General features: G+C 46.6%; 3 protein-coding genes across 3 annotated transcripts; 1 reads left to right on the plus strand and 2 right to left on the minus strand.

Annotated features, from left to right (window-relative positions):
* Positions 1 to 3,248: 3,248 nt before the first annotated feature.
* On the minus strand, positions 3,249 to 5,712 carry N7466_008699 (uncharacterized protein; the record flags this gene model as incomplete). Its single annotated transcript, XM_057168088.1, has 4 exons — positions 3,249 to 4,788; positions 4,843 to 5,409; positions 5,470 to 5,601; positions 5,699 to 5,712. 4 exons carry the CDS (start codon positions 5,710 to 5,712, stop codon positions 3,249 to 3,251), a joined length of 2,253 nt encoding a protein of 750 aa, XP_057018719.1.
* A 6,254-nt stretch (positions 5,713 to 11,966) lies between these two features.
* Positions 11,967 to 14,610, minus strand: N7466_008700 (zinc metalloproteinase family protein; the record flags this gene model as incomplete). The annotated part of the gene is made up of 5 exons (XM_057168089.1): positions 11,967 to 12,063; positions 12,135 to 12,261; positions 12,318 to 14,058; positions 14,161 to 14,253; positions 14,338 to 14,610. The coding sequence occupies 5 exons, from the start codon at positions 14,608 to 14,610 to the stop codon at positions 11,967 to 11,969; spliced, it is 2,331 nt and encodes a 776-aa protein (XP_057018720.1).
* A 1,941-nt stretch (positions 14,611 to 16,551) lies between these two features.
* Positions 16,552 to 17,793, plus strand: N7466_008701 (uncharacterized protein; the record flags this gene model as incomplete). Its single annotated transcript, XM_057168090.1, has 2 exons — positions 16,552 to 16,611; positions 16,825 to 17,793. 2 exons carry the CDS (start codon positions 16,552 to 16,554, stop codon positions 17,791 to 17,793), a joined length of 1,029 nt encoding a protein of 342 aa, XP_057018721.1.
* Positions 17,794 to 18,257: the final 464 nt, after the last annotated feature.

Below are 18,257 nucleotides of genomic sequence, written 5' to 3' on the forward strand. Positions count from 1 at the left end.
TATTTTTTTAAAAGAAAAGAAACAAACCAAATACCCTCTTTATATTGAATGTACAGGATGCAGTACTAGCGTTGGCTGTTCTCTGATACGGTATGCAGTACAGAGACGTACAAGAGGACGAAAAGGGACAAAAAGCGACTCAAAGAGGACGAATACATGTATTGTACCGGGATGAGCCGCGCTGGGAAAATAAAGTGTAGGTGTATTATAAAGTGATGTCATGGGGCTTTTATGGGCTTTTATGGGCTTTTTACGGGCTTGAGAGGCTTTTGCCTTCATCTGGGCGCTTTCTTTCTCAAAGTGGGCGTTTTTCAAAGGCCACACATTACATGCCAACACATCTACCCGTTAGCGCTCACTTCCAAGGATTCTGAACACAAAGTGCTAGGGGAATCTGGTGTGGCATTTCAACATTCCCGTATCCGTACTCAGATCTCGGAAAGAAAGAAAAGAAGGGGCTAATGTACTGAGGGGCAGTTAATCGATCGTGGATCTACAAGTGGAACGAACTAGAGGGAAGGGGATATTTGTATGACAGGATAGGGATCGGCAGGAACGGGGCCAATGCTCGTTGAGTCGAGTGTTTCGAAGGAGCGGGGCGAGAGGTGCGCGGGATTTGCTCTGTTCTTTAGTTTTTCTATCCTAGCTTTAACGGCCTGACGTCATGCGCATTCCGGCATCTCATCCGGCCAGTACGAGGATGTAGCTTGAGCTCTAAGCGCTTCAAATGTGGAGATTGGTGCAGAGGGATCTTCATCTACAGAGATTTTATTTGTCTACCTCCTTCCTATTATCATCCATTATTATGGGGAAAAATCCCTAGCTGACAACGAAGTCCCGAGTCTCTGGGACCGCGTCTCGGAGGCTGTCGGATTGTGCTCCATTATGGTAAAGTGATGGCTGCAGGTGTAACGCCTCCAAATATACTGGGACTCTTGGGCCCCGGATGGGAATGCGTATGGCGTTAGTAAGGGCGGATACCATTTACGAGAGAATACCGACAGAACTAACCTTTGGTTTTGTTTTTTCTCTTCGACTTTTTGAAGTAAAATGTGCACATGTGGGCATCGGTAAAACCCCATGTTGCAATACTGGAGTGAACGCCACGCCCATAAAAGTACCATTAAAGTAGACAGCAAATGTGGTACACTAGCATATGCTGTAAGCCCAACACAGTTGACCTTTACCACGCCACTTATCACACATACGTACTTGGGAAGCCAATTGTCAAAAGAAAGGTTTTTTTTCTCTCCACAAAAAAGATTAATGATAATTATTAATGACACAGAGACTAGCAAAAGCAAATTAAAAAAGGGATGATCTCAATACTCTACAAAAACATTTGAAAGGCAGCTTTAGAATTGTATGATGGAGCTTCAGATACAATTTAAACGTAACCAACCACATGCAGAGGGAAAAGGTATCCCGAAGATCCCGGAGATCACTTCAATGACAGTGATCAGGGGCGAGATAACCAGAAACCCCCTCCTCTAGGGCATCATTCATTTTGGCATTTTCCTTTAAGAAACTTCCTTCTTAGTGGAAAGAAGCGGAACTGAAAAAAAAGACAACGACATCATCGCACTCGTTGTATAATTCAGTACAAAAAAGTACCTAGCAATCCCAAATCCGCCCCAGATATGACATATCACAGCAACAAACCCATGGTGCAAAGCCACCAACCATAAACGGAAGGGAAAAAGTAGCCCCGAAATGGTCAGACTTTAAGATTTGATTGGTCTACGGACTGTAGTCTGTCGTGCCGCCAATCAGAGCGGACTTCAGGTTTTTTCGGAGCGGTAGATACAACCCTAGTGCTTCCCGCTTCGGGTAGTAGCCGACCAAATCTGTCTATGGCACCATATCCAATTTTACCCAATTTTACTCAATTTTACCCAATTTTACCTAAACCCGTGGTTGAGATTTTTCCCCTCCCGGCTGAACGTTACCAGGTTGCTGGGCCCGGCTCTGGGGGTGGAGGTTACCATGGATTGTTTCTTCATTTTTTTCTTTGTGTTTTTTGGGACGCGCACTATGTGGCTTTTTTTTGTGGTACAGAGAGGCAAGGCTAGTGGTAATGGGGTTCGTGGCTTGATGATCTCGGAGTTAGCTCTCAATGCAACAATTTTTGACCTTCTCGCACTGTTTGTTCATTTCCATTTGACAGTAGGGATGTCCGTTTACCCACCCCAGAGCTTAGAAATTTTCCACCCATTATCTCCAATTCTCCAAATATGCCCCAGTGCCAAGCATCCGATAACTCCGTCGCATGGACGTAATTCCACAAGAGAGCATCTTGGTGATGCCTACAGAATATGGAATTACATTTACGGAATAAAACCTTGGAAATATTAAGTACCGTGATTCAATATAATTGATCTGATCAGCTAGGTCATCGTATTCTGAACCTATGTATCATCCATGGAAATGTTTGTTGGACTCGTAACCCCGCCCCAGTGACTGTCGGGTCAAAGACCCAACGTTGTACAATGCGCCCAAAATTGAAAAAATAGCTGAACACAGAAGCCAAACGCTCGACACACAAAATGAAGAGCAGGACGGCCGCACAAGATAAGTCAATAAGCGCAGCTTTCAGAAAGTGGAACAACAGGGTATCAACTTCGTGTGCTTCGTCCCTAATCCAGGCCAACGAAAACAACTTTGTAATAACAAACAAGATAAAAAGGAAAAGAAGAAAAAAAGAAAGAAAGAAAGCAACCACGGCAGTGTTTATAAGCCTGAACAGGTCTGCCCGTAGACTCATATATTGTCGCGGGGGGTCCTCAACGCCTTCAGATTCAGCAATTAAAAATAAAACGCACGATAAGAGACAACAAGAAAATTCATCAACGCGTAGTGTAACAGAGTATCATTGCTCGGAGACTCGTATATTATCTCCGTAATCAATAACGCCCCTTAAAATGATGGTGAATCGCCAATTCAATTGACAACAAGACCAATATGGAATAACAGACATCCATTAGAAAGAATGTCGGGAGCGGAAGAAAAGCGCAGAGCGCTAGGCCTCTTTTGTCGCCTGCACACCAGGTGCAAGGAATACCCCCAAGGCGTCCTTGACTTATCTTGAGATAAGCATAGAAAACCGGTGAGGTATGTGAAGCGAGGGAAACCGAAGCAAGCATCGATTAAGAAGAAGAAAAGGCGAAGCAGTCAAATCTATGCGGAACACAAGATGAGAGTTCCGGAGACCATCATGCTTGATTCGTCTAATGCAAGGTGGTAGGTCGTTAATATGTTAATTTGATCTCCACTGGGGAGCCAGGTGAGACAGGCGAGTCGTAGCTTTGCTTGATTTCAACATCCGGCGTTTCATAAATATCGACAACCATGTCTTGGCCTTCAGGTAGTTCGCGGACCACGTCGTCATCGACCATGATTCGTAATCCGGCTTCGTTGACGTGCAGGATGCGAACTATCCTTGAAGGGTCGATTTCATGCTTCTCGGAGATTTTCTTCATCAAGTCCCGGACAGTGCGCTCGGTTAAGTAAATGGCACGGTAATATTCTCCGGGATGATTTTCATTCCCTGAGAATCGAACGTAAAAGCATGCAATCGGCTTGGGCGGTCGCTCGGCAGGAGGTCGGTAAGTAGGATCAATATCCACAGCCTCGATATATCCTTGTGAGACTCGATCCTTGGATGAGACTCGTGGAACATGAATTGGGTTTTGATTTTTATCCTTCAAATACTGAATGGAACCATTGTGTGGCGAGTGCATATTCAATGAGGCATGACTGCTGGTAGGTGAAAGAATCAATGACTCCATAGACTGTGAGGCACTGGAGTTCATACGGCTCAAACCATCTGTTTTAACAGACTCGCCTTCCGCCGGTAAACGAACAGGGTACTGATCGGGATCATCACCCTCTTCACCACGAAGAGCAAGAATGCTCATTGTACGAGTTGACGAAAACATGTCCTGCATCATGGCCAACTTGGATTGTAAATCATCCTCCAATGATAGCTTATCGGAGCCATCTTGTGAACCAGATGACCAAGTACGCTTGTGCTTCAACGGAGGCTTGGTCCGGTCGATGGTAGATTTCACGGTTGGTGCAGCATTGGTGCCACGCTTGCGCTTGCCAAACCCACCACCCAACTCAGCCTGTGAGATCTGCTGCTTCAATTTTTCAATGGTCTTCTTAACGTGGGCAATATCGTTGGACAATTTTCGCTCAGCACCGTGGTCCCGGAAAAGCTTGACCTTGCAGTAGCACACCTCCGGCTCGTTCGAACCCCCCGCATCAGTTCCGGGTGAAATGAGTTCGGTCTTCGCACAGAGTCGGACCGGGATACCCTTTACACCCTTCGAGTGGCTGAAGTCGGTAGACAAGAAATTGAAACGCACGGGGATACTGCAGTCGGAAGAGCCGGTAGCCGGGTTGGCGGTCCAAGTCACGCAGAACCCATCAAAGGACATCTGCTCTATTTGCAGCTGGCGGTGCTTAGTATGTTCATCACCACCCTGGAGCGGATCGACATATTCCACAGCCAAAAGTTTGCCCCCGCGTTGGTGGGCTTCGCTGGTACCCCGGCCTTCCTTCCATAATTGCCAGCAGGCGGATGGCTTCAATCTTTGCTCTTCTTCTTCGAATGAGACGCGAACAAATGTGCGGTAACGTAGTGGCCCGGAGCTCGGAATCGGAGGGGCTGAGTCCACCACCGATAAATTATAGGCCTGACCCTTGTTGAGGTAAGACACGGGGATTTCCCTCGCGTGCTTGACCATTGCGGTTGGGGCGCGCAAGGAAACATTATAGCGGAAACTGGTAGCAAAATTAGAAAAATATCTTTTCCATCGGTGTTGTTTGTATACTTACTTTTCACCGGCGTAGGATACGCCAATCGGAGGATGTGTCCCAGGAGCCGATGAAAAATCGGTCGAGGCTGTTATACCGGAAGCATTGGACATCTGATCGATTGAAATTCCGTTGACAGATGAATCATCCACCGTCTCGTCCATAACGTCGTAACCCGCGTCACGCTGCATGAATGCACTTGGCGCGTAGGAGCTTTGCATGTATGGGTTCATTTCAGGCATCTGGTGATGGTGTTGGAGATATTGCGGACTAAAATGGCTCATTCCAGGGTGGTGTTGATGAGGGCCTGTGATGGGATTTGTAAGGGAGAGGGGAGTCATAGTGTGCAAGCCGGCGGTTGGTGTGTGGAGGTCGCCTGCCTGGCTGTGGAATATAGCACCCAAACCACCGGAGTTGGGTGTGTAGAAGCCGGGATGCTGATTGGCCATGGGGACCATATTCACTGATCCTGAATCCAGCCATGAGGGTGAAAAATTGAGGTCTTGCAGGTTCCGAGGTGTGCGCTGGGGCATGAATTTCATATTGTGGTGATCCTCCAACTTTACGTCGTGACCTTGCATCTGTGATCTATATCGGGTCGCCATATCAGTCTCTGTTGCCATCTTTTCCAAATCACGGTCTGCATACCTTCCAGCCATCATAGGATCACCCATGTAATCCGGGTGTTCATCCTCTTCGCCCTCGCGACGAGGCACTACATCGGAAAAGGTCTGTTGGAAGCGACTGATGAAGTCGTCATCAGGCTTCTGAGTATTGTTTCTGTATAATACATTATTAGTATTTGGATGGCGGTCTTTCATTTTCTCTCTCTTCCTTTTCTGATTTCCAGGTTATAGAGTTCGGGGGCGGTACCCACCGGTTGCGAAACATTGAGAGTGAATCAATCCACTGTATTTCACAGTGTAAAGATGCACAAAGAGGGGTCGGACAGTACGGAACAGAAAAAAAAAAGATAGCCAAATTTAAATCACCATTCGACTGAGGTGGAAGAATGTGTGCAGGAAAGTTGCCTTGTGGTGGTTCTTTTCAGCAGATAGCTCTCCGATACCGACAAATCGGATATACTCAAGAGAGTGGATGGTTCGGACGGGTCGATCTTCGAATTCGATAACGGAGATTCCATGCACTGGAATATTGTTTGGACAACGGTGGAAGATTGTTGTGTTCGCACCTTTTGGGTGGTGGTTGGTAGTGTTGAGAAGATTGAATAGGGAGTGTGGGGGGTCGTGGCTTGAGAGGGGGGGGTTGCGTAAGATAATGTCTATGCGAGCTTCACAAAAAAAAAAAAAAATTGCGGAGCCAGGAACAGACAAAAGTTGGCGGCGGGTCTGGACCAGAATATACTGGAACTGTTTTCTTCGTTTGTTGAATAGTGATTATTTAACCAATATGGTCGAAAAAAGAGGAGGAAAGGAGCAAAGAGGATTGAAGGTGAATTGGGAGAGGCTCCTTATGTATTTATTGTTCGGAAGGGGAATGTTCAGATAGGGTGGAAAGTGTTGTATGACGAGACGAAGAAAAGAAAAGAAAAGAGACGACGGTACGGTCCATGAAGCCTCCAATAATGAACAGCACAGAAAACTTAGGATCGACTGACCTTCAACCGAGCCACAGTTCAGAAGGGGGAGAAGTGTTAGTGGGGATGTGAAGCTTTCGGAGAAGAGGTGTTGCCACTGTGCCGATAAGGACCAGGGGGGCTACAGAGGTAATTTTGAAAGAGGAATTTTTTTTTTTTTTTCTTTTTTCTTTTCTATTTCTGTATTTTAATTTGATTTTGAATTCTGAATATTATTAATATTTTTGTTCTTTTTCAAGAGTGGAGATTGAAATTCTATTTCGTTCAATTATGGAATGGAAATGATTGGTACCAGGGGAAAGCAGAGGAACGGGAGCGACAAGGAGTCTACGGAGAATGACGATTGGAAGGGAAATGATAGCCCCAAACCCATATCGCCTAAGATTGGTGGAGACAGATGGCCTTGTGTATGGGCATTGCCAAGCTTACGGGATTTACGGAATTTACTCGAAAATTACCATAACCGATTCCCAATGTTGCATTTGTTTAAATCTTTTTTTTTTTGCTTTACAAGACATAACGTAATTTATGGGGTATTGTCGGGGTATTCTAACGAATTGCCTGGTCGGTTTCTAGATCGGCATGTTTCAAATAATGAATCGGAGATCTGAACAGCAATTCATTCGCATGATATCAATACATGGGAAAGCGAAAGCGAAAGCGATAAACATCGTAGCCCGTTCTAGAGCCTCGATTACGAGGGTTTTCGAATGATCAGTGATCAGCATATGATCCAGCCGGAGTCGTTCCCTCTATCGATAACGGCGTCCCGAGTCTCTGGGTTCAAGCTTCCCCAACATTTAAACATTTTTGACATGCCCCAAATTTCGATTTGGAGAGAGCGTCATGGCATAATTCTGTACACGTATCCAATTCTTCCGTACTGTGGAATTGTACACCTTTGAAAGCCAGTACCAATCGCTAAAAAAGATAAAAAAAAAGTTAGACAAACAATCAAAATATGATTTCATTAAAACAAAGCCAAAACAGTTGACTGGAACGTGGCTGGTGGCGCCGAAGCGGTAAGGGAACATTATTCGTTGTCCACATAAAATCCACATCCAAATGGTGTAGACTATGGCGCACATGATGGATAGCGACGGTAGGAACCGCAGGCAACGGTATTTGTCACATTCGCTAAAAAAAAAAAAAATTATCCGAAGAAAGGCATTGCAATATGTGTGGCTAACTAATGATTTCCATGGATCGAGGTGTGGCAGTGTGTACAATCTATTCGGTTTAATAGGCGGTTGCCCGGACCGGACTTACTCCGTTCACTTCACTAATGAACACTTACGAGTCATTACGATGAATCGACAATCGATCACTCGATCACTCGATCATCGACCCATCACGATTGATCGGGAGTTTTGTACATGTATGTACTCATGTATATACCCACGGTTAAGATAGGAATGAGGCGTCAGCTGTCACTAATCCTTATCTCCATATATCGCCATCCCTAGAAAATAAAAGGTTCCAAGAAAGGTATTCCGGACCGATTGTATATGGTGTGATTTATCGGGGAGAGATATCTCCACTGTGGCTGTTCGCAAGGGCACGAACTGGCCCAGGGTCTGACAACCCTGTAGCTGATGCCGATATTTTTGGATCAATGCATGTTGACGTTTTCTTCACTGTCGGGAGTAGGAACAGGCAATTGATGATGAAAACCTACAAGGTACCTGCTTCTGTGTGGATATTGGTTCATTCCATGTTGACGTACGCAGTAGAAATGAACTGTAGAAAGTAAATTAAAATCGAAAATTACACACTTTGCGTTGCATACCGCATATACGCATCCATAACAGTACGCCCCCCTGCCTTAACCCGAGATATTGATTGCTGGGCTGTCAACCCGCCAATCAGATCCACAGTCAGAAAACACCACACGTGTTATCAACAATACCAATACCAAAAATTTACATCGAATTCGATGCACGGAACATTCTCAATTCCGGGGAAACCGAGGCGGTTAGTCCCTACGCGCTACCACTTTAGAATTTCCACACGTCTACGAATGCAAGCCCCCGTAGAAATTATGACGACATGGAATAATTTCGATACTTTTGTCGAACATTCTTTACTTCGTAGCCGTTGGAAGTTCAGAGCAACGTTAAACGACACAGGTCACATGGTCTTCCGGCCCTCTGATTCGTCGGATGCGAAGCCGAATCTAAAGCAGAAGGGATTGGAAAAAGAGACCCGCGTTGGGAAAAGGAGTTTTACTGAATTCGGTAGTGATGCTCGGTATTACAATATTTTGAAGCTCCACTGTCAGCACAGACTTTAGTCGACATCTGTGGATTTATACTCCGGGAGTAATGCAGCCCATTAACTGTACGGAGTAGGCTCAGGCCCACAAAAAAAAGCCTTAGGGCGCATCTTCACTTCCTATATTGGCCAATATTACCGTAATTTACAGCCATTATATGTACTCGGGTATTATTCCAGAAGAAGATTGAAAACGCCAAAATTACAGCCCGGAAGCCCTGGAAGCCTCGTACTATGTACAGTAAGTATGTACCCATGCGCTCATTGCCCCTGGCATCAATCCAACCTCCACTATGTATGTTGGCGGCGTTTTCCAGAGGCGCCTTTCGGGGTTTGGCGCTGCAAAAGAAAAAGTCACCTATAGTGCTTTTGTGCAAATCACTACCCCTTCTCGAGCAGATTCTTCATCCGTTACGTGAGCCCAACCTTCTTTGAGGAAGACAGATATGCAGGCTTGCTCCTTGTGGTGACACCGAGAAGCGAGTGTACGTGTGCCTGACGCCGTTCTACGTTCTACATGTGCATTCGTACACACTAATGCCCTTAGTGCTCCCTTTCCATGTCTCTCTCTCCCTCTCTCTCTCGGCTTCCCGTACCCACATAGTACATCTCCACATAGCCTATCCCTAGCTGGTGACAGCACACGCGGAACAAAAGTTGTTACCCTAATTATGTTTTTTCCCCCCGCCAAGTAACACTGTTCTTTGTTTGCTGGTATAATCTCCCCGCGGCTCCGGGGAGAACGAGGGAGAGAGAGAGAGGAAAGACGAGGACGAAAGCCACACCGTCATGGAAGGCTTGTTGGGCGTTTAGATCGACAAGGGAGCAGGCGCCACCAGCGCAAATTGCAATTGGCAAGTGGTGGAATGTCGGTGGTACAGCCAGGAGAAAGGTTCTGTGCCGTCTACGGGGATGGAGGGAGGAAAAAAGAAAAGAAAGTATAGGTAAAAAATGGATCTCGGTAAATCGCTATATCGGGGGGTGCCTGGTAGATTATGTATGTATAGGTTTGCAATAGTCAAGCCTCGGTTTGTCAAAAATGGGACTGAGGTGTGTGTGGGTATATCGGTATGTGGCTAAGTAGCTTTGTACACCGTTATCCCTTGTCGATCGTGGTCTTTGATTCGGCGATCAGATTGAATCAGTTGAGGTCGGGGCTCGTTTTCGCGATCCTCACGGCGGCGATCTTCAGCCACGAGGAGGAGTCGAGTAACAATTCAGGGTGGTGGAGGGTGACCAATCAGGTGAATTGAATGGCGCCATGGTGGATCACATTAGCACTAGAGGTTGTTGGACGCACGGCTATCCTCGCATTTCAATGAACAACGATGTGCAGTCAAATGAAAAACTTATTCTAATCATCCGTCCACAGATTATATGCTGCCAGCTAATTGTGATAAAAAAAGAATACCGTCGATCATTGACGTATCCGCCACGGAGGAAAGTTTAAGCCATTATCATGGTGTAAGTTCTACTCTTATGTATGAAGGTTGAGGTACATGGTAGGAGTATATATCTTCAACAGTTAAGGGTGGCGCTAAAAACAACACACTACATACATACTAAGGGCTTCCATGGTTAGTACTGACATATGTACCGGTACATATGTGAGAGAAAACGGAAAACCACTCGGGCGGTTGCTTTTTCCACACATGTAGTCAATGACAGCGCAACGCAGATACAAAGCCACCACCCAATAACAAGCAATGAGTCACGGACAGAGTACGGAGAGCTCGGGGAGCCTGTGTGACCACGACCGGGGGAAGAGGGGGAAGGTATAGCCAGTCACGCCATGTAGTGGGGTTGCCACAGCTTGGCGTCTGATTGAAACCGCGCCACATCACCCCTCCTCCTGTGCCAGCTGACGCAACGCAGCTACAGTAAAATCCACAGGGATGATCTGAAGCACGGTGTCCCGTGTTTCATTGAAGCGGGGGTAGAGGAATGCACCCAAGAAGTAAGTAAAGTACCAATGCTTTTTGAGCGTCCCTTACGGAGTATTTTTGTGTACTTCCAAGTGTTATAGGGCAGACGGGACGGGCGGAACGGGGTCTAAGCATTGGACCAATAATGGGAGGTCAAAATGAGGGGCGGTAGGAATTCGGAGGAAGGAAGTGTGGCGAATTTCAGTCAGATGCGATCCTGCATATCCGAAGTACGAATGATAATTTACAAAGGATGGTTTAGGGATCCATTTGGTGGAGCTTTACTTATGACTAATGTGTACACTATGGGTTGTGGTGGATCGGCCCAGAGATGATATTCCCAACATATCAGCCCTAGAGGCATCGGGATATGCTCTACGGAGTACTGCCTACAGAACTACATATTTACTACACGTCTTCTCCAGGTGTAGATCGCATGTAATATTGTATGTAGGAATTCATTAATCATGTCATATATGTATGATGAATCATCCATACCGCAGAACTAGAATGATCAGCATAGATTTGCTGAGTTTGTGCCTCCTCTGAGGACATTTTGATTACTTAGTTTATCGAGCTCCGTTGTCGATCTTATAAGCCCCCACATTAATCTATTAATCCATTGGCTCGTATAACTTTCCTTTATCCTCACCGACAAATCATCTTTGACATGCATTTTTGGAGGTCTCCACTAAACTATGGAGGGCATACATAATGGGGCAATGAAGGAGCCAATGGTGGATAATAAACCCGCTCAGTGTGGTGGCTATGTTGATTCGCAATTTTACTATTGTACATCAATTTGAGTCGGGACACATTGTCTCGGATGTTTTGATCGGCACACCGGCACTGGGAGTTTCAACAATTAGGAAGCCTTGTGGAAGTGGAAGCACTGACCGCTGGCGACCGTGCTGTGTGTTATTATCCATCTATAGTCATGCCCAATATGAATGGTCCTTGTACAAAAATGTCCTGGTGCAGCCTCACTGTAGGCGCTAATCCACCCACAACGCGTATTGACCTGCTCAGAATGGGAACAAAAAGCAGCGCCAAAGAAGGTAAAAAAAAAAAACAGAAGAAAGGAAACATGGTACGATGAGTACATAAATGCAGCCGCACGAAAGCTCGACAACGCCGCTCGGAGGGACGAAATGAGAGATATAGACAAAAGGCACACTAGCCCGACAGAACCTCGTGTATATGTACTGGCCGGTCCTTGGCCAGTTTTGCTTTGTAGAAGGTCAATCCTTGAACCCCATGATGCAGGAATAAAAAAAAAAAAGAAAAAGAAAAAGGTGAAATGAATGGTCGCGTGTGAGAGTTCACGCGAAAGTATGCAAGAATCGCTTTCAATGTTGAACGATAAGAGAAAAACCATCAACCCATGACCCGAAGGATCCCGAGATACCGGCAATTTTGTAGCCCAGAGGTGGGATCAAGGTGTGTCTAGTAATACCAAAGTCGGTTAGTCATGATTCGTGATGCACTGGAGAGATCTGAAGTTATGTGAAACCTACCCTGACCCTCCATTGGGATTGCCATAGAAGCTGGATTTCCTCCCGAGGCTGGTGAGAATCTCAATTCCATCAATCCACTGACCGGCTCGGACATAGAATCCAAGAAGAATCTCTCCACGTCGAGTGTCTATAGAGTCACAGTTAAAAAATGGTTCCATTTGGAATTGCTGGTATAAATCTTACCAAGAACGAATTCATCACCGCCGACTTTGCCGCCACGTTTGCCAAATAGCTGGCTGGTCATGTCTTCATAACAAAACTCGATGCCATCTAGAGCGCTGCCATGGTAAACCTTGATGGAAGTCAAAAGTTTGGTGGCAATGAAAGCACACTCAAGGAGCAGTTGCTGAGGCTCGCTGCCATCCATCGAGGAGAAACCGAGGATTCCACTCTTGTAGCCAGTCTGACTCTTGGGAAGCTTAACCAGAGAGCCCTTCGATTTCAATGCAGCGACATCTTCAACGGTATAACTGCCTAGGGCGCCGGAGTACACAACAAGCTTGATCTTCCTTTTCTTCTCCTTTTCGTTGCCAAAGAGCTTCAGGCGAAGTTCATTTTCGGTGATGGAAATTTGCTTCGGAAGGCCGTTAGGGCTGGACTCGCTGTTCAGATATTCGATAGAAGTATGGCAAAACTCATCACCCTCTTTGTACAGCTCCATGAATGCAATGCCGGAAGAAGCAGTAAACAGAATCTTGCCGTTTTCCACAGGCCAGACTTGGACACTATCATCTGAGCTTGGTGTAGCGTCGCTGGGCAGTCGGAAACATGGGTGGAATCTGAAACGCAGAGCGTCCAATCGATGCCAGCTACACTCGTCGTTAGGTAGACACACCTTCAAGCCCTGAGCCTTGGTGCGAGTGCAAAATGGCTCCTTGGTCAAAAAGGAGCGATTGAGCTGCACGTAATCGCGGAGCATGACGCCAGACTCCTGATGGGGGCATCCAAAGAGATGGCCCACCTCATGCAGATGAGCGCCAATGCCGATGTTGGCAGATTCCCAATTTGATCCCGCTTCACCATTATCATTGGCGACATAATTCGTATCTGTCCGGGTGCAGTCGGAAAAGGCATCCACAACTTCTTCTAGACACGATGGATAAGTTTGTAGACTGTGGGATCCAAAGATAGCCATTTTGATATCGTCACCACCAGAACCCAATGCTGCGTGGCCGGTAATGATCTGTTGCTCGGTGTCCCAGTGAGAGTCGAGCAGCAATACCGAGACATATTGCTTCTGACCGGGTTGGGTATTGAAATGCTTTCGCACGGCCTCCTTGGCGATTGTGAAAAGCTCATCTTTCTTCTGGGCATTTTTGTTTTGCTGGGCGATATTCAAATCCCGAAGCTCTGCGACTGTCTTATCGGTACGAACGATGTGGATTTTGGCTTCGTTGCGCATCTGACCAACCGCCGAGTCGCGACGGCTCAAACTACCAGATTGCCATTCCTCCTCAAAACGGAAACAGCGGCGTCCAAGGTTGTTGCGAAACATCTGCTCTCCAGTAAAGGCCTGCCAAAGGTATGCCGCAGTTCGATACTTCCGAATTGCCATACCCAGATCATTGCCCTCTCGCTCCGCGCGCTCTGGCACAGCATCGTAGGTGCCCTCTGAATCCTTCCCAAGCAAGACGACAAGCTGCAATGGCGGGGTGTTGGAGAGAGGAAGGTAGTTGATGCAGATCCATGCGGAGTGAATTGCGGGGTGGGCGCTGCCGGAGGAGAGTTTAGGGGAAATAAAGTCGAAACGGAGGCGATTAGGACCGGGCACCAGGTGAACTAGAGCTTTAAAATGAGATTCTGTGACTGGCCAGCCAGTCGATGGAAAGTTGTCTTGATGATGGAAGACCGTGATGTTCCCGTCCAGCGGGTGATTCCTCGGGTCGCCAATTTGACCATAAACGAGGAGGACTTTCTGGTGAACCTGCGCAGGGACTAGTTAGCTTTGAGGGCTTTTTTTTTTTTTTTTTTTTTTTCTTCTCTTCTTCTTTCTTGCTTGGGGCAAGGTAAGCTGCAGGACACGTACCCAGGAGTTATCGGTGATTGAAACAATCCTTGGCGCATATGGCGAGCTAGAAACACTTCTATATACTCCATTGATAGATGATGATGAGCTCCCCTGGTTATGCAGACATGCAATTAGCATCTTGAAACATCATTTTCTTTTTAAAGCCGAGTCGGTTTAATGGATTTTGGAGCTTACCACCATGCTGTTTCGTTGAGACCGAGACCCCAACTGGCCTGGGCGCGGGGGCGGGGGTAGCTGTAAGGCATTGGTATTAAGTTCTGTCAGGGAAGGTAGATTGGGGGAGGAGAGGGTCGGCTTGATCGACGATGGCGGAGTTATGGAGCTGTGGGAGGATGTGTCGATCGTGGATGAAGATTTGCCGACCATTTCCACCTTTGCGGCTGCGGTTTTTGACTCTGGTTGAAAATTGGCCTTTGAGCGACGACGCAACTGCTTGAAGAAAGCCATGGTGAACAAGATTGAAAGTTGTTCAACAGATCAAGATCAAGATCAAGGAGTTTTCTTCAGGAGGAAGCGAAAAAGAAGAGGGGGTAGTTGCCGCGTCAGGGTCAGGAACAGGAGAGCGCGACCGTTTGCGGCGGGTGACGAGGCCGTGGAAGTTTCGCCCCGCAAAAGAGGGAAATAAAAGGGTCAATTCGGGCCAAGAGTTTTATGAAATATAAAGAATGAATTAAGGGGGAAGAAAAGAAAAACGAAAGACAATCTGTCATCAAAGTTGAAGATCAAGAAGAAAAATAGGAAGGCACTCAGGAAGTCAGGAAGTCAGGAACTCAGGAACTTCTCCCCTCAAGCTAGAGGAAACCGGAGTTGAGCAAAGGGAAAAAAAGAAAAAAGCAAACGCCTCCCAAGCTTAGAGGTCTATACTTAGTAAAAATGTATTCCTAACCAGATTTTGGCATCCAAGGTTCTAAAGGGTCCTTTGGGAATATTACGTACCCCTCTCACCTCCCAAGGCCTCAGCACTCTGTCAAGAGTCGCAATGTTTCACCGGTGGATCTTTAATGATCGCCCTAACGCTCTTAGTTTCGATCTAGCGTCAAGCTAAGGCTTCACATACCAAGTTCATGACCTTTGAGAATTTGCAAGATAACAAGGCTGAGGACGTGTTCGAGATAGAGATGTACATAATATTGGCAATCTCTCGGTGGATCCAGCTCTCTCTCTACCAGCACATACTACCACTGTTTCAATCTTGATCAATACTCTAACCATATCCCAGATGGCAGTCCCTTTTTTCACCCTAAGATAAGCTACTAGTATGCTACATAACTTGCACTTGAGCTGATCTGCAAGTCAAGTTCTGAAACAAAAATAGGTAAGATCTGGGCGTTTTTTTCCCGCCCTCCTTTCCTTTTTTTTTTTTTTTTTATTATTTTCCCTGTTTCTCAGATGTACGCCACGTTATCAATGCACGAGGTGCTGGCGCAATAGGGACAAATTGCCGAGTTTTGGTTCTCCCGGAAATGCCGATTCCAAGCTTCCCAATGATGTTCTATATGAATTAATCTGGTCATATAAATGTTCTATGTAACCTTCGAATGTAAGCTAATTTTCTTAATTTTCTTTATTTTTATTTTTATCTTTACGTCTATTTTTTCGAGGGTCTACAACAGAAAGGGGGTTAAGGCCCCAATGTTTCCTCGATTCCGGGGCAATCTTAGCATACCGCATCGAGCGCATGGCAACGGATTCCAGAGACATCACCTTTTTTTTCATCGATGACATGTTCCAAGACTTTCCAATCAAAGTGTACGGAGTAGTGCTTATGAACAAGTGGATCTGGAATCTTGGATGGCATGCCAGATGATTTTGCTGAGTCCCACTGGGGAATCCAAGTCAATTTGCGGAAGTTTTCAAGGTGGAGCACCAACTCAGCCTCTTAGCCTCTTTAGCTTACTCGATAGATTGATTTTTTCTTTCTTTTTTTCTTTCCATATCTGCTTTCTGTTCGTTATTTCCCTTAATTCAATGTACTCATCAAGATAAGCAGCGTATAAAGTAGAATGTACCCTGTAGGTACAAACCACGTACAAAGGATACATCAACCGTGGAATGGACCGAACACGACTTTTCGCGTAAATTGACGCGGAACGCGTCTTGGGCAAACAAGTAACTCTTCGCTCTTGATTCCTGGATTTTTTTTTATACAGAGTAATTTGCTTGGAATTTTATTCTTCTTGTCCCTCAATACTTTACATTCAATTTCATATTCAATATTCAATTCCTCAGGCATCTACTCATTTTCTTCTTCAACTTCTGTTCGAGGCTAGTGTGTCTTCGGCTCCATTCACGATCGCCCAATTGGCTCCCTTTTCCGCCCTTGCCTTGCCAACCCGCAAACTGGGTCTCGTTCGTCGGCTTCTCTTTTCTTCATATCCATTGCCCAAGATGACCCTACAACAGCCTGCTTCGGCTGAGAAAACCATTCGTAAAATTGACATTTCACAGGTAAGATAACATCCCCCAGAGAAGAAAAAGAATGAAGGAGTGAAAGAAAAGAGTCCTCCAAAGCCAAGTGGGCCCGGTGGTTGGGTCTTGTGCCTGATGCAGGAACACAATAGAACTGCCCACCATCAAGTGGGAAAAAAAAAGACAGAGAGGTGGATAGGTAGATCTGGTGAAATGATTCAAGCTAACAAACCTATTTTGCGAGGATCATAGGTCTCTCTCAGTTTACAAGACCGATTAGGCTTGGCCAAACTGAGGTATCAACAGGGCAAACTTCATGGACCGAATTCAACCCTTCCGGACTCCAAGTTGGGCCGCCTCGATCTTGAAAAGCCCTCCGACTCCTCCTCCGATTTCTCACGCAGTCGCTGCGAAACTCCCTTTACCTCCCCTCCCTTGAGAGCCGCCACATACTCCAAGGAACTCCCTCGTTCCGCCCGAAACAAGCATGCCGTCACCTTCGATTCCCTCGCCATGCAGCCCATGCTGACGGCAAGCCGTAAGCGTGTTCGCTCAGACTCCAACTCAGAACGTCCCGCAAAGGTGCCCCGCACATCATGGAAGAGTTCTCACCGATTACCCGAGTCATCTCCTGGCTTGGGTATCCGTCACACTGCACGACGAACTCGGGCACCCTTCATGTCCGAAGCACCAATTCCGGAAATGTCCTCGCCAAGATATCATGTTCCATCTGATGAAGAGAACGACCCCGACCTACCCATCCATAGTTTCCAACATGTGAGCTCCATGGTGGGTTCCTCGCCTCCTCGTACGCCGCCCCCGAAGCACGCACGTCTGCCACGAACCGGCCGAGCTGGAGAAGGTGGGGATGATGGCGCTGGTCTCTTGCTCTATCTTGCGAATTCACCCACTCCGGCTCGTGTGGCAGTTGGTTCGCAGGCTCAGCCTTTCCCGCCATCGACTCCCCCGAGCCAGTACGCTGCCCTGGGAACCCCGGGTCAACAATTCAACTTTGCCGATTTCGTGAATGTGACACCCAGTCCTGCACAGCCAGTGTGGGGTAGCCGAACCCCTGGCAACCCAGCTCGCACTCCTCTTGCTACCAAGGATGCTCGCAAACGGTTGAACTTTGATGCTCTCGTTCCTCCAACCGGCTCTCCTCGAATGCACAGCAAAGACGGTGGATTAGCTCTTCAACTTGGAGGCGAGTTGCATCCCTAAACACCTTGATTTCTCTATCGCTGTTTGCCAACCTCGATCATTCGTTCTCTTCTCTGTCTATTTCTTTTTTTTTCACTTTTCAGTTACCCCTTGTGACGTCTTGACGATTTTGCTATGTACTGCATTTACTTATTTTTGTCTTTAATCACCCACCCCCCCCTTGAAGCGTGACGAGGCCTTGTCAGATTTACAAGAATATGCCTTCGACTTTAACAACCAAGCTCACCCCCACTGCATCCATGGCGTTTCCTTTTACTGCATGGCCCTTGTTCTGCATTTTCTGTTCCACATGACTGACGTTGACCCCTTTCATACCTTACTTTTTCCCGTTGTCATGGCAATTTTCCCCGTTGCATGTTCTATTTGCACTCAACATGCCCCTTCCTCTTATGATTCTTTGTACCCCGACTTCATTGTCTTGATGATTAGTGTACCTAATACTTTCAAGTTCCTGTGTCCTCTGG

Source organism: Penicillium verhagenii (assembly GCF_028828195.1).
Source record: "Penicillium verhagenii strain IBT 33310 chromosome Unknown utg000008l_segment0_segment0, whole genome shotgun sequence".
Lineage (NCBI taxonomy): Eukaryota > Fungi > Ascomycota > Eurotiomycetes > Eurotiales > Aspergillaceae > Penicillium > Penicillium verhagenii.